Genomic DNA, 15066 nt, shown 5'->3' on the forward strand with positions numbered 1-15066 from the left:
GGGGAGGGGAGGGGAGTTGGAGGGATGGGGCGGCTGGGTGATAGACATAGGGGAGGGTAAGTGCTGTGGTGAGGGTTGTGACTTGTGTAAGACTGATGAATCACAGACCTGTACCCCTGAAACAAATAATACATTATATGTTAATTTTTTTAATGGGAAAAAAAAATCAGGTTTCAAGACAACTCTGATTTTTCTTGTTGATCAGTCTTGCTTTCTCGTTTGCTTGCTCCAGTGAAGCCAGCTGCCATTTTGTGAGCTGCATGTGGAGAAATCCACCTGATAAGAACCTGAGGAAGGCCTCTAGTCAAGAGCCAGCAAGGGACTGAGGTTCTCAGATAGTCCAAAAGGGACTGAATGCTGCCAATACAATAACCAAGTAAATAAGCTTGGATGGTCCCATCTTGCAAGGTGGCAGGTGAAAAAGCTAAGAAGCCAGATACTAAGGAAAAGAAACCTGAAGCCAAGGAGGCTAATGCCAGTGGCATGGCTAAGAAGGGTAACCTGAAGGCTAAAAAGCCAAAGAAGGGGAAGCCCCACTGCAGCCGAAACCCTGTCCTTGTCAGAGAAATTGGCAGATACTCCCAGTCGGTTATGTATTCCAGAAAGGCCATGTACAAGAAGAAGTATTCGGCAGCTAAATCCAGGGTTGAAAAGAAAAGGAGAAGGTTGTTGCTACTGTCACAAAACCAGGGGGTGGTGACAAGAACGGTGGTAGCCAGGTTGCTAAACTTGGCAAAATGCTGAGGTATTATCCTACTGAAGATGTGCCTCGAAAGCTGTTGAGCCATGCATGGCAAAAAAACCTTTCAGCGCGTGAGAAAACTGCAAGTTAACACCACCCCTGGGACCACTTTGATCATCTTCACTGGGCTCCACAGAGGCAAGAGGGTAGTTTCCTGAAGCAACTGAACAGTAGTTTGCTACTTGTGACTGGACCTCTGTCCCTCAATCCAGTTCCTCTGTGCAGAACACACCAGAAATTCGTCATTGGTACTTCTAATAAAATTTATATCAGCAGTGTGAAAATCCCCAAACATCTCACTGATGCTTACTTCAAGGAGAAGAAGCTGCATAAGCCCAGACACCAGGAGGGTGAGATCTTTGATACCAAGAAAGAGAAATACAGGATTACAGAGCACGGCAAGGTTGATCAGAAAGCTACAGACTCACAATTCTGTCAAAAATCAAGGCTGTTCTTCAGCTTCGGGGCTACCTCCACTCTGTGTTTTCTCTCACAAATGGAGGATACCCTCACAAACTGGTGTTCTAAATTTCTTACAAAGAACCTAATTAAATAACTGGTATATTAAAAAAAAATAAGCTTGGATGGTATTCAATCCCATTTGAACCTTAAGATAATTGCAACCTTGTGAGAGATCAGGAATCAGAGGACCCAGATAAACCACGCCCAGATTCCTGGCCCACAGAAACCTGAGATACTAGATAGTTGTTGTTTTAAGCAGCTGAGTTTGGAAGTAATTTGTTGTACAGCAATATATTACTGACTTAGGGGTTCCCTCCAGAGTCAGAAAACAGCAAGTTGGACAAGCTAGAGATATACGTCTAAGTGGCTTAATCACTTCATCCAAATAAGACTACTTCCTAAGTGGCCAGTTATGTGACCTTGGTCCTACCTGGAATTGGGACCGAAACCACCTCTTTCTTGTCATATCAGTTTCTTATTCAGTAGAACACGTTCCTTCTCTCTCGTCCAGAACAGAGAAGTGGGAAGAAGGTAAAGGGTACAGTGTAAGAAGGGAGCCATCCTGTCAAGCTCCCTCAGTTTTTTTTAAGTCTAACATTGAGGTAAGAGTAAAAGATTCAAATGGGATCCTAAAAGTGTATAAGAAACTTCTATTATTGGGGCACCTGGGTGGCTCAGTGGGTTAAGCCTCTGCCTTTGGCTTGGGTCATGGTCTCAGGGTCCTGGGACTGAGCCCCGTGTCAGGCTCTCTGCCCAGCAGAAAGTCTGCTTCCCCCTCTCTCTCTCTGCCTACTTGTGATCTCTCTGTCAAATAAATAAATAAAATCTTTAAAAAAATAAACTACTATTATTAATAGTAAAATCATCAAAATAATAATAATAATAATAATAATAATATCATCAAAGGACACATGGGTGGTTCCATCAGCTGCGTGTCCAACTCTTGATTTCAGCTCAGGTCATGATCTCAGGGTAGTGAAATCAAGCCCTACATCAGGCTCTGTGCTGGGTGTGGAGCCTGCTTAAGAATCTCTCCCTCTGCCCCTCCCCTTCTTCAAATAAATAAAATCTTTTAAAATAATAGTAATAAAATAATGGATGGGTGAAGCAGGTCCTGTGCTAAATGCTGTAAACACAGAAAATAATTAGACAATGTTCTTGGCTTCAAGTGGTTTGTATCTAGTTGGTGACATAAGCAAGCAGATGATTTCATTATTCTGAAAAGTTCCAAGAGACTTTCTTAGTAGTAGTAAGCTTGGTCATTTGAATTTATCTCTCTGCTGAAAATAAATAAAATAAAAAGTGGAATAAAACATAGTAAAAATGATCATTAAATATTAAAGACCTGTTAAGATCGGAAGGAAAAATCAAGTCAAGTCTGAAGGGAAAATGGGAATTCATTGAGACACAAGAGCATGGAATGTGCTTTTGCCTGACAGCATTGGCCTATTCAAGAAAATGCATTTTTTTATGGCCTTTGGTGGTGAGGAGGCCCACATCAAATTCCAAACCCATGCCCAGATGAGATATCTAATAGAAGCCAGTCCCCACAATAAGCTGGGATATCAGTTGAAGTAGACATGCCTTGTATAAAATCACATTTAAAATCTGAATCTTGGGGCACCTGGGTGGCTCAGTGGGTTAAAGCCTCTGCCTTCGGCTCAGGTCATGATCTCAGGGTCCTGGGATCGAGTCCCGCATCAGGCTCTCTGCTCATCGGGGAGCCTGCTTCCTCCTCTCTCTCTCTGCCTGCTTCTCTGCCTGCTTCTCTACCTCTCTCTGTCAAATAAATAAATAAAATCTTTAAAAAATAAAAAATAAAATAAATAAATAAATAAAATCTAGAAGAGGTTACTGCTCCTACAAATGCACAGACACCTGTGCAGAGCTACAGGAATCAAGGAGAATCAAGGTGAAATGATTCCACTAAAGGAATACAGTAAACCTCCACCACATGGTCCCAAAGAAATGGAGACACAGAAATTACTCAACAAAAGAGTCAAAATAAATGTTCTAAAGATGCTCAGAGAACTACAAGAAAACATAAGTAAACAATAGAGTAATATTAGGAAACTAATACACAAACAAAATGAGAATATCAACAAAGAAAATAGAAAACATAAAAAAGAACCAAATGGAAATTTTGGAGCTGAAGAATACAATGACTGAAATGAAGAATTCAATAAAGACCTTCAACAGCAGTCTTAACAAAACAGAAGAAAGAATCAGTGAGTTAAAAGACAAATCATTTGAAATTATCCAGTCAGATGAGCAAATGAAAAAGAGTAAAAAGGAATGAAGAAAGCCTATCAGATTTATAGGACACCATCAAAAGAATCACCAGAACCACAGAAGAAGAATGGAGAAAGAATTGTGTAGAGAGCTTATTTAGAGAAATAATGCCTAAGAAGTTCCTAAACTGGGCAAGAAATTTAGACATCCAAGTTCATAAAGCTAACAGGTCATCGCACAATTTCAATCCAAAATCGTCTTATCCGAGCCAAACTATAATAAAACTGCCTAAAATCAAACATAAAGAGAGAATTTTAAAATTATCAAGAGAAAAAAATTTCAATACAAGGAAATCCACATAAGACAATCAGTAGATTTCTTAGCAGAGTTCTTGCAAGCCAGGAGAGAATAATATGATATGTTCAAAGTGCTAAAAATAAATTTCCAATCAAGAATGCTTTACCCAGCATGTTGTCCTTCAAAAATGATGGAAAGATAAAGACTTTTGTTAACAAATAGAAGCTAAGAAAATTCATCCCCCCTAGAACTGTGTTACAAAAAACACTGAAATGAAAAACCTTTAGTTAGTAACATGAAAACATATAAAAATATGTAACACACTGGTAAAGTACATAGTCAGATTCCAAATACTCAAACACTATAATATGGTGATGTATTAACTACTTAACTCCAGCATAAAGGTTAAAGGATACAAGTATTAAAAGTAACTATAGCTAAAGGATGCCTGGGTGGCTCAGTCAGTTAAATGTCTGACTCCTGATTTGGGTTCGGGTCAAAATCTCAGGGTTGTGATGTCAAGCCCAACATCAGGCTCCGGGCTGGGTGTGGAGCCTGCTTAAAATTCTCTCTCCCTCTCCCTCAGCCCCTTCCCCACTCATGATCACCCTCTCTCTCTCTCTCTTAAAAAACAAAACCAAAAAACTTTAGCTAAAACAATTTGTTAATGGATATACAATATAAAATGATGTAAGTTGTAACATCAAAAACATAAAAGAGGAAGTGTAAAAGGGTAGAGTTTCTATATGAGATTAAAGTTAAATTATTACCAGTGTAAAGCAAACTGGTTTTGTTTTGTTAATATTTTATTTATTTATTTGACAGAGATCACAAGTAGGCAGAGAGATAGGGAGAGAGAGAGTGTGGGAAGCAGGCTCCCTGCCGAGCAGATTCGGGGCTCGATCCCAGGACCCCAGGATCCTGACCTGAGCTGAAGGCAGAGGCTTAACCCACGGAGCCACGCAGGCGCCCCTAAAGTAAACTGTTTTATATTAAGGTGTTTTATGTAAGCTCATGGTACCACAGAGAGAGAACAGAACCTACAGTAGATTCACAAAAGATAAAGAGTCGAATCATACCACTATGAAAAATCATCAGTTTACAAAGGAAGGCAGCAAGAGGAAGAAAGGATTAAGAGAACTATACAACAGCCAGAAAACAATAAGCTGGCATTAGTTAAGCCCAACAGATTAATAATTTCTCTAAATGTAAATGGACTGCACTCTCCAATCAAAAGACTTAGAGTAGCTGAAAGGATAAAAACAAAAAGACCAGATATATGCTGCCTACAAGGTACTCACCTCAGCTTTAAGTACCAACACAGAATGAAAAGTGAAAGGATTAAAAAAGATAGTCCATGGAAATGGAAACCAAAAGAAAGTAGGGATAGCCATACTTGTAAAAGACAAAATAAACTTCAGTCAAAAGCTGTAAAAGAGGGGCGCCTGGGTGGCTCAGTGGGTTAAAGCCTCTGCCTTCGACTCAGGTCATGATCCCAGAGTCCTGGGATCGAGCCCCACATTGGGCTCTCTGCTCCGCGGGGAGCCTGCTTCCTCCTCTCTCTCTGCCTGCCTCTCTGCCTAGTTGTGATTTCTCTCTGTCAAATAAATTAAAAAAAAAAAAGCTGTAAAAGAGACATATAAGGCAGTTATATAATGATAAAGTGGTCAATTCGCCCAGAGGATATAACAATTGTAAATATATGCTTCCAACACTGGACACTAAATATATTAAGCAAACACGAACGGATCCAGAGGGAGAACTAGAAAACAATCAAATAATAAGTAGAGTTCTTCAATATACCATTCCAACAGTGGGTGGACCATCCGTGCAGAAAATCAATGAGGAAACATTGGGCTTGAACCATACTTTAAAACAAATGTAGCTAAGAGACATGAACAGAAAATTCCATCCAACGGAAGCAGAACACATTCTTACCAAGCACACAAGGAAAATTCTCCAGAATAAATCATATGATAGGCAACAAAACAGCTCAACAAATTTAAGACTAAAACCGTAACAACTATCTCTTCCAATCACAATGGTACGAAACTAAAAATCAATAAAAGGAAGAAAGCTGGAAATTTTGCAATAAAGTAGACATTAAACAACACACTTAAACAACCAGTAAGTCAAAGAAAAACTTAAAAAGGAATTCAAAAAAAAATCTTGAAACAAGTAAAAATGGAAAGACAACATATTAAAACCGATGGAATACAAGAACAGTTCTAAGAGAGAAGTTTATAGCAAGAAATGCTTACATTACAAAAAAAAATGAAGATCTGAAATTGAAAACCTAACCTTATACCTCAAATAACTAAGAAACCAAGCCAAAGTTAGCATCAGAAGAAGGAAATAACAAAGATCAGAGCAGAAAAAATGGAATAAAGACCAGATAACCAATAGAAAAGAGTAACAAAATTAAGAGCCGGTATTTTGAAAAGATAAACAAAACTGACAAAACTTTTAAAGAAAAATTAATATTAATCCTTCTTAAACTCTTCCATAAAATTGAAGAGGAAAGGGTGACTCAGTCAGTTGAGCGTCTGACTCTCAGTTTCAGATCAGGTCATGATCTCACATTTGAGGGATTAAGCCCTGAATCATGCTCCATGCTCAATGTGTAATCGGCTTCAGATTCTTTCTCCTTCTCCCTTCCCCTCTCCCCTTCTTCACTCTCCTCTCTCTCTCTCTCAAAAAAAAAAAAAAATAAAAAAAAATAAAATCTTTTTTAAAAATTGAAGGCAAAGAACACTCCCAAAATCATTTTACATCATCAGCATAAACACGACACTGAAGCTACATAAGGACACTACAAAAAAGAAATCTATAGGCCAATGTCCCCAGTGAACGTAGATATAAAAATTCTCAACAAAATATTAACAAACTGGGGGTGCCTGGGTGGCTCAGTGGGTTAAAGCCTCTGCCTTCGGCTCAGGTCATGATCTCAGGGTCCCGGGATCCAGCCCCACGTCGGGCTCTCTGCTCAGCAGGGAACCTGCTTCCTCCTCTCTCTCTCTCTCTCTCTCTGCCTGCTTCTCTGCCTACTTGTGATCTCTGTCTGTCAAATAAATAAATAAAATATTTTTAAAAAATATTAACAAACTGAACTGAGAGTACCTTATAAAGATTATATACCACGACAAAGAAGCATTTATCACTGAGATGCAAGAATTGTTCAATGCATCAAATCAACAAATATAACACCTCACATATATAGATGAAAACTAAAAATCATATGGTCATCTCAATAGATTAGAAAAGATGGCAAAATTCAACATGCTTAAATGATCAAATCTCTCCAAAAATTGGGTATAAACATACCTCAGCATAATATAAGCCATATGTAAGAAGCCCACTTAGTACCATTTTCAATGGTGAAAAGTTGAAAGTTTTTCCTCTAAGATCAGTAACAAGTAAGGATGTCCACTCTCACCACTTTAATTCCACGTAGTACAGTAAGCCCCAACTAGGGCAATCAGACAGGAAAAAGAAGTAAAGGACAGTAAAAGACTTGATCCAAGGCACAAAGGAAGAAGTAATATTGTCTCCATTTTTAGATGTCTTTACATAAAGAAAATCCTAAAGACTCAACCAAAAAGCCTATCTAATCAGTGAGTTCAATAAAGTTGCCAGATATAAAACCAAAATACAGAAATCAGTTGTGTGTCTATACACAAAAAATGAAATATCTGAAAAATAAATTTTAAAAACCCACCTCATTTACAATAGCATCAAAAGAATAAAATTCTTAGGAATAAACTTAACCAAGGAGGGAAAGTTCTGGACACTGAAAACTATAAGACTTTGATTTTATAAAATTGAAGAAGACCCAAATAAATGGAAAGATATAACTTGTTCATGTTTGGAAGAATTAATATTTTTAAAATATCCATGCTATCCACAGTCATCTATCGATTCAATGCAATTTCTATCAATTCCAATCACATTTTTCACAGAAAGAGAAAAAAATTTTAAAATTTGTATGGAACCACAAAAGACACTAAGCAGCCAAAGCAATCTTGAGAAAAATAAACAAAGCTGAAGGTATCACTTTCAAACTATACTACAAAGCTAAAGTATAATACTGGCATGAAAATAGACACATGGACCTTGGAAAAGAATCAAAACCCCAGGGGAAGAAAATGCAATATGGCCAACTTATATTTGACAAGAAAGCCAAAAATGCTCGAAGGGGAAATGACAGTCTTTTCAATAAACAATGTTAGGAAAACTGAATGTTTACATGCATAGAATGAAATTGGGCCACTACCTCACACCACTCACAAAAATTAACTCAAAGGGGATTAAAGGCTTAAATGTAATAACTGAAACTACAAAACTCCGGGAAGAAAATATAGGGGAAATCTTGATATTTACTTAACAATGATTTTATGGATATGACACCAAAAGCACAAGCAGAAAACATAAAAAGAAACAAGTAAGAATATGTTCAACTAAAAATCTCCTGTAGAGCAAAAGTAATGACCACCAAAATGGAAAAAGAACATATGAAATGGGAGGAACTATTTGCAAGCCATCTATCTGATAAGGGGATCAAAAATAGAGGGGTGCCTGGGTGGCTCAGTCGTTAAGCGTCTGCCTTCAGCTCGGGTCATGGTCTCAGGGTCCTGGAATCAAGTCCCACATCGGGCTCCCTACTCAGTGGGAAGCCTGCTTCTCCCTCCCCCACTCCCCTTGCTTGTGTTCCCTCTCTCGCTGTCTCTCTTTCTGTCAAATAAATAAATAAAATCTTTTTAAAAAAATTGAAGGGCACCTGGGTGGCTCAGTGGGTTAAGCCTCTGCCTTCAGCCCAGGTCATGATCTCAGGGTCCTGGGATCGAGTCCTGCAATGGGCTCTCTGCTCAGCAGGAGCCTGCTTCCTCCTCTCTCTCCCTTTCTCTGCCTGCCTCTCTGCCTACTTGTGCTCTCTCTCTGTCAAATAAATAAATAAAATCTTTTTTTTAAAAAATCCAAAATATATAAGGAACTCATACAAATCAATAGCAAAAAAAAGAGAGAGAGAGAGAAACGAAAGAAAGAAAAAAAAATAATTTAATGTAATTAAACCACAAGAGACTCTTAACTATAGAGAACAAACTGAAGGTTGCTGGAGGGAGGTGGGTGAGGGATGAGGGACATTAAGGAGGACACTTGTGATGAGTGCTGGCTGTTGTACATAAGTGATGAGTCAATAAGTTCTACTCCTGAAACCAGTATTACACTATATGATAGCTAACTAGAATTTAACTTGGAAAAAATTTTTTTAATTTTATTTATTTATTTGAGAGAGAGAGTAAGAGAGTACAAGCAGGGAGAATAGCAGAGGCAGAGGGAGAGAGAGAAGCAGGCTCCCCACTGTGCAGGGACCCCCCCATCCAGGACCCCCAGATCACAGCCTGAGCCAAAAGCAGATGCTTAATATCTGAGCCACCCAGGCATCCCGAAAATAAATTTTTTTTTAAGATTTTATTTATTTATTTGACAGACAGAGATCACAAGTAGGCGGAGAGGCAGGCAGAGAGAGAGGGGAGGAAGCTGGTTCCCCATGGAGCAGAGAACCCAATGTGGGGCTCGATCCCAGGACCCTGGGATCATGACTTGAGCCAAAGGCAGAGACTTTAACCCACTGAGCCACCCAGGCGTCCCCCCCAAAATTTTTTTAATTCAAAAATTGGCAAAGAACTTGAATAGACTTTTTTCCGAAGAAGACATACAAATGGTCAACAAGTACATTAAAAGATGTTCAACATCGCTAAACATCAGGGAAATGCAAATAAAACCACAATGAGAAAACCACAGAATGGTTATTATCAAAAAGGCAGGAGATAACAAATGTTGGCGAGAATGTAGAGAAAAGGGAACCTTTGTGCATTGTTGGTAGGAATGTAAATGGAAAACAGAGTTTATTATAAATTCTTGTTTTGGTGCCCAGCCTCCCTGGACTCAGCTTCCGGGGCCAGGGAATGCCTCTTTCATCCCTGCTAGGGCCTCTGCACCTAATGAACTGCAAAGGGAATATATCAACTTCATATCCCTCCGGCCCACCTTAAACTCAATAAAAAATTGTGGAATTAAAGTCTAAATAGATCCAAAAATGATATAATGTAAGGGCCATGATGTGGTTTAGCATATTGTTGTGTGTGTTTTTTTTTTAGATTTTATTTATTTATTTGTCAGAGAGAGAGCACAAGCAGGCAGAGTGGCAGGCAGAGGCAGAGAAAGAAGCAGCCTCCCTGCTGGACAAGGAGCTTGATGCGGGACTCGATCCCAGGATCATGTCCTGGGAACATGACCTGACCCCAAGGCAGTGGCTTAACCGACTGAGCCACCCAATCGTTCCTAGCATGTTTTTTAAGTGGCATTCAAATCAGTGACAAAAGACAAAAACAGAATTCAGGAAATACTATTGGAAAAAATAAAATAATGTTAGGTATCACTTCATATCCTTCAGTAAACTAATTTATGCAGTTAACCAATATTGACATATTTTTTTCAGATTTTTTAAAGATTATTTATTGAGAGAGAGCAGGCAAGCAGGGAGAGAGGCAGAGAGAGAGGAAGAGAGGGAATCTCAAGTAGATGTTATGCTGAGCACAGAGCTTGACTTGGGACTCAGTCCCAGGACCCCAAGATCATGCCTGATCCAAAATCAAGAGTCAGATGCTCGACTGACTGAGCTACGCAAATGCTCGCTAGCATTGACATATATTTAAATATATTCACAAAATTATTAGAATAAAGATGAAATAATTTAAAGTTGAAACAAGAAGAGCTTTTGTAACAAGGCTCTGAAAGTGGGTGGAGGAATTTTCGTAGATTTGACAATTAACATTAAACCTTTACTTGCATCTCAAAACATAGGAACAATAAAATGAAAACAAACTGGGGAAAATATTTGCAGCCTGTAAAGGGAAAAATTCAATAGGGACAATGATTGTGGACCCTGGTTGCCTGGGTTCAAGTCCTGCCTCTAATCTACTTACACCTGTCTCACCTTAGACAAGTGATTGAACTTTGTTTTCCTTGAGTTTTCTGATCTATTTTTTGAGATAAAAACATCGCTTGCCTTGTAGGGTTGTTGGGCACTCACAGGAGTTCACAGAAGTGAATGCAGTGTCCGATTATCTGCCGATAATCATAGTGACAATCGTCGTGGTAGAAATAGTATAAAAAGCTCCAATATAAATCATGACAAAATGACAAACATCCCAAGTTTAAAAGCACAGACGTAATTAGCAAGTAATTCACAAATGAAGGATTAAATTAGCTAATATATACCAGTTTTTGCTTATGAAACTGGCCCAGTTTTTTTTTTTTTTTTAAAGATTTATTTATTTGACAGATAGAGATTACAAGTAGGCAGAGAGGCAGGCAGAGAGAGAGAGAGGAGGAAGCAGGCTCCCAGCCAAGCAGAGAGCCCGATGCGGGGCTCGATCCCAGGACCCTGGGATCATGACCTGAGCCGAAGGCAGAGGCTTTAACCCGCTGAGCCACCCAGGCGCCCCTGGCCCAGTTTTTTTAAAACTCGATAAAAAGCCAAAGTTGGTGAGGAGCTATGGAAACTAACACTCTCATACAACGTTGGTAGGCATAAAAATTTAGTGCGAACATTTCTGGCAGACAATGGCTCTTCATGTATCAAAAGCTCTGAAAGAATTCACAACCTATAAAACAGCAATTCTGCTTTCAGAATGTCATTAAGAAAAACAATCATGAGGTGATTTATGCTTAAATGCAAGGAAATTCAGAACAGCATGTTTCATAAAAGCCAAAACACTGAAAACAACTAAATGACCAAAGCAGCTGATTAGGTGAGTATATTGCATTTTGGTCATATAATGAAATAAATAATGAAGCAAATAAAATTTTCCATAATACTCCTGAAATAGTCCATATTTTCATCATACTACCATAAAATATTTTTAGTGTGTAAAACAAGAATAACAAGCTGTCCAAAGAATATTGTTAATTTGTTTAAAAAGAGTTTACAGACTAAATACTGAGTTATCCAATCTTTGAGAGTCTATGTTTCTATGTATAATGGCATAAACTGTGTTTCAAAGGATAATCTTTTGCCAACGCCCATCATGGGTTTCACAGTGGAGACTCCTGTGTTGTGTGTCCAACCCAGAAATCATCAAATGCGGGCGCCTGGGTGGCTCAGTTGGTTGGGTGACTGCCTCTGGCTCAGGTCATGATCCTGGAGCCCTGGGATCGAGTCCCACATCGGGCTCCCTGCTCAGCAGGGAGTCTGCTCCTCCTGCTGACCTCTCTCCTCTCATGCTTTCTCTCATTCTCTCTCAAATAAATAAATAAAATCTTTAAAAAAAAAAAAAAAAGAAATCATCAAATGCTCCAAAAGGCCAGGACTATTGTTTTACAAAGAGCAGGGCCAATGTTGTATGAAAGAGAATAAATTTTTAGTAGGCTACACTGAATGGTGTTGGTTCTGGGAAAATAAAAAGAATGCTTGCTTTGGTGAAATGTTCTTGCAACTTAATTTACTACTGAGGAAATTTCCTATAGTTTTCCTGGTCAGAAGAGAGGGCCTTATATGAGAACACTTGTTGTATCTCGTTCTCATGGACCCAAACCCTCACCTGCACCTCAGAGTCATCAAGAGAAGAATCTTCACTAGCATCTGGCCAACACTCATGCAGCAGAAACTTGGAAGGATGGGGTTTCCCAAGGAGAGTCAGGGAGGGACAGAGACTGAGCTCTAGAAGGAAGACAATCAGCACTGAGAGCAGTCAAAGCTGTAAACAGTCTCAGCCTGGACCCGCACCCAAATCTGAAAGAACTGCCTCCTCCGGATTGAAGCCTAGGTTTTTTGCAGCCCTATCTCTGACGCCCGCAGTCCTCGGAGTCCAAGGCTCGGTAGAAACCAGCTTGCAGAGAGGGATAGAAGAACGCAAGAGAGAGAAAATGTACCCTCCAGAATTCAGAAAGGATCAGGCCAGGATCCCAGTAAGCCAGGAAATGATTCACAAGGACAGGGGCAGGGACTCAGGAGGCTTAATATAACTAAGCTGTGCATCAGTTAATATCTGTTAACAAGAGGCCTCCTGACATGGCTGCAGGTTCCTCTGCTCTACAACAGACACTTGGTAGGAACAAGCGAGGCCAGGAGGCAATGCCTCTCCCAGAATCCAGTGCGGGGCAAACACCAGAGTCAAGCAGAGAGAAGACGGGGGGACTGAAGGAGAGGTGCTAAAGAGGAGAGCAGGTGTGAGATTATCTATGATCTGGTTACATATGGGACATGGCACTGCCAACGGTGTGGGCTTCACAGAGCAACCGACTCAGCCGCTTCTCAGCAGCCCTGTTCCTCCCGCACAGACAGCCCTCATACCCCCTCATACGCACACACAAGCACATAGCCTACAGTTACATAAACATATCAAACATGGAAATCCTGATGAGGTAGTCCTCTGCAAAGTGGACAAATACAGTGTGCAAGGACCCCAGGGACATAGCTGAGGTCAATCGTTGGTCCTTCCCACACACAGGGACCAACCAAACACTCCCTGAAAACAAGGGAGAATTGACTCGGACTGTCACTGACTCATCTCAGTCTGGGTTCATTATAATTTCTTACCAAACCTCCCACCATGATCAGTTGACACCCCCTAGGAGAAGAACCGGTATTCACAGTCAGTGTGGTTCCTTTTTGGTTAAAAACACATGGTTTCCACTGAGGCTTCAGCTCCCTGACTCCAGAAAACTTTCCCTTCACCCCTTACTGTTGATCCCGGAGAACTCACTTTGAGCAGCCACCATGGTACTGAGGAGGACACAGAGTCCCTGAAGAGAGAGATTCAAAGCCATCCTGACTCCCATGTCCTCAAAGTCACAGTCCCAGCTGCAAAATAACCCTGCGAGAAGGTACCAGGACACCAACAAAAGTCTACAGTAATGGGAGGGGGTAATATAAACACATCCTCTGACATCCTCCCTACTGAGAGCCAATAGAGACACACTTTGCCATTTAAGATGTGATCGGAGACCTCATCTGCCACTTTCTGAAGCTCAAACACCAATTAGATTCTGAATCTCCAAAATCTCCTTATATGAACACCATGGCCTTTTAACATCATGTTTCCTTAGGTCTCTGAGAACCAGGCCTGCGTCATGGGGGCTGAAGTAGAAAAGTTACATCAAAAAGCATGAGTGGCTTTCTCTCCCCTAAGCGTCCTGGCTGCTGGTGGTAGACTGAAATCTTGGAGGGTCAGGGTGCCGCGATCAGTTACCATTTGGCCCAGCAGAGGAAGTTTTTGGTGCAATCGAGCATTGTTCTTCCCTGTGTCTTAACTTATGGCTAGAACAGGGAACCACAAGGAGGTTTGAAATACAAGAATAATTATCAGATAAGCCAGCAGAAAATGAGGATCGGCAGCACAGAAATTCACAGGTGAATGTGGAGGGCTGAGGTGGGAGTTATGTGGACATGAGATTATTGGTCTTTCTTCGTTCTGCTCGGAACGATCCGGACACCGAAGACCTAGAGCAAGAGGGGCTCATAACAAAAAGGGGTTTTGACAGAATCTAACTTTTCCTCTTTAGGGATATTTCTGAGTCTTTAAAACCACTCTGTCCTGCCTACACCTGTCACCCGGGGCTAAGTTCTATATGGGATGAGGATGAGCTCTAACCCACAGGGTATTTACAGACCCGATCTTCTAGAGAGCCGGGCTGGTGCTCAGGGCTCACAGCCCACGGCCTCTCTGTCCCCCACAACCCTTTCTTCATTCCAAACCAATCCCTGGGCATCCCTCGCTTCCCCATCCACTCCAGCTAAACGACTGACCCACTTGCACCATTTTTCTTCCTGCATTCCCCACCCTCCACCACCACTCTTTTGGAATCTCTCTAAATTCCTACTTTGGTGTAATGTGAAGTTGAACCCTGAATCCATCTTATCCTTGCTATCCCTAATACACATATTCACTCTCTTCATTTTTAATGGTTTTTCTCTTAGTCACACCAGAAAAAGAAACAAGGGGAAACAGAACCAAGAAGCACTCAGAAGGTATGAGTGCTCACGGAGGTAAAATTAGTGAGTTACTAGGCATCGCGCATAACACACCATCAGCTGACATTTACTAACATCCTCTCTACACCATTACATAAAAACACTGTGCCACAGGGTCAGAATAAAACAATGAACAGGACAGACACTATCCCTGAGCTCAAGGGGTTCATGGTCTAGCTGGTGGTCAAATATGTTAAACAGACTAAGTGCATATGAAATTGTTTCACAAAGATGTGAAAAATCAATAATGAAAAATTTTGTGAATAATAAGAGGTTACAACATGGAGGCTGTGGGGAA

The 15066-nt window shown here is 40.4% G+C and overlaps 1 protein-coding gene and 1 pseudogene across 2 annotated transcripts in view; one reads left to right on the forward strand and one right to left on the reverse strand.

The window, feature by feature from the left end:
* The window catches only part of LOC123945779 (antigen WC1.1-like), a 40151-nt gene extending 26541 nt beyond the window's left edge, over positions 1-13610 (reverse strand). For both annotated transcript variants that reach the window (XM_046010652.1, XM_046010654.1), the window contains exon 1: positions 13501-13610. In XM_046010652.1, coding sequence (XP_045866608.1) covers positions 13501-13576 — 76 coding nt within the window. In that variant the 5' untranslated portion in view covers positions 13577-13610. The remainder of the gene's footprint in view (positions 1-13500) is intronic.
* Positions 391-1270, forward strand: LOC123945905 (annotated as a pseudogene).
* Positions 13611-15066: the final 1456 nt, after the last annotated feature.

This window comes from Meles meles, chromosome 7, assembly GCF_922984935.1.
Source record: "Meles meles chromosome 7, mMelMel3.1 paternal haplotype, whole genome shotgun sequence".
NCBI classification, from domain to species: Eukaryota; Metazoa; Chordata; class Mammalia; order Carnivora; family Mustelidae; genus Meles; species Meles meles.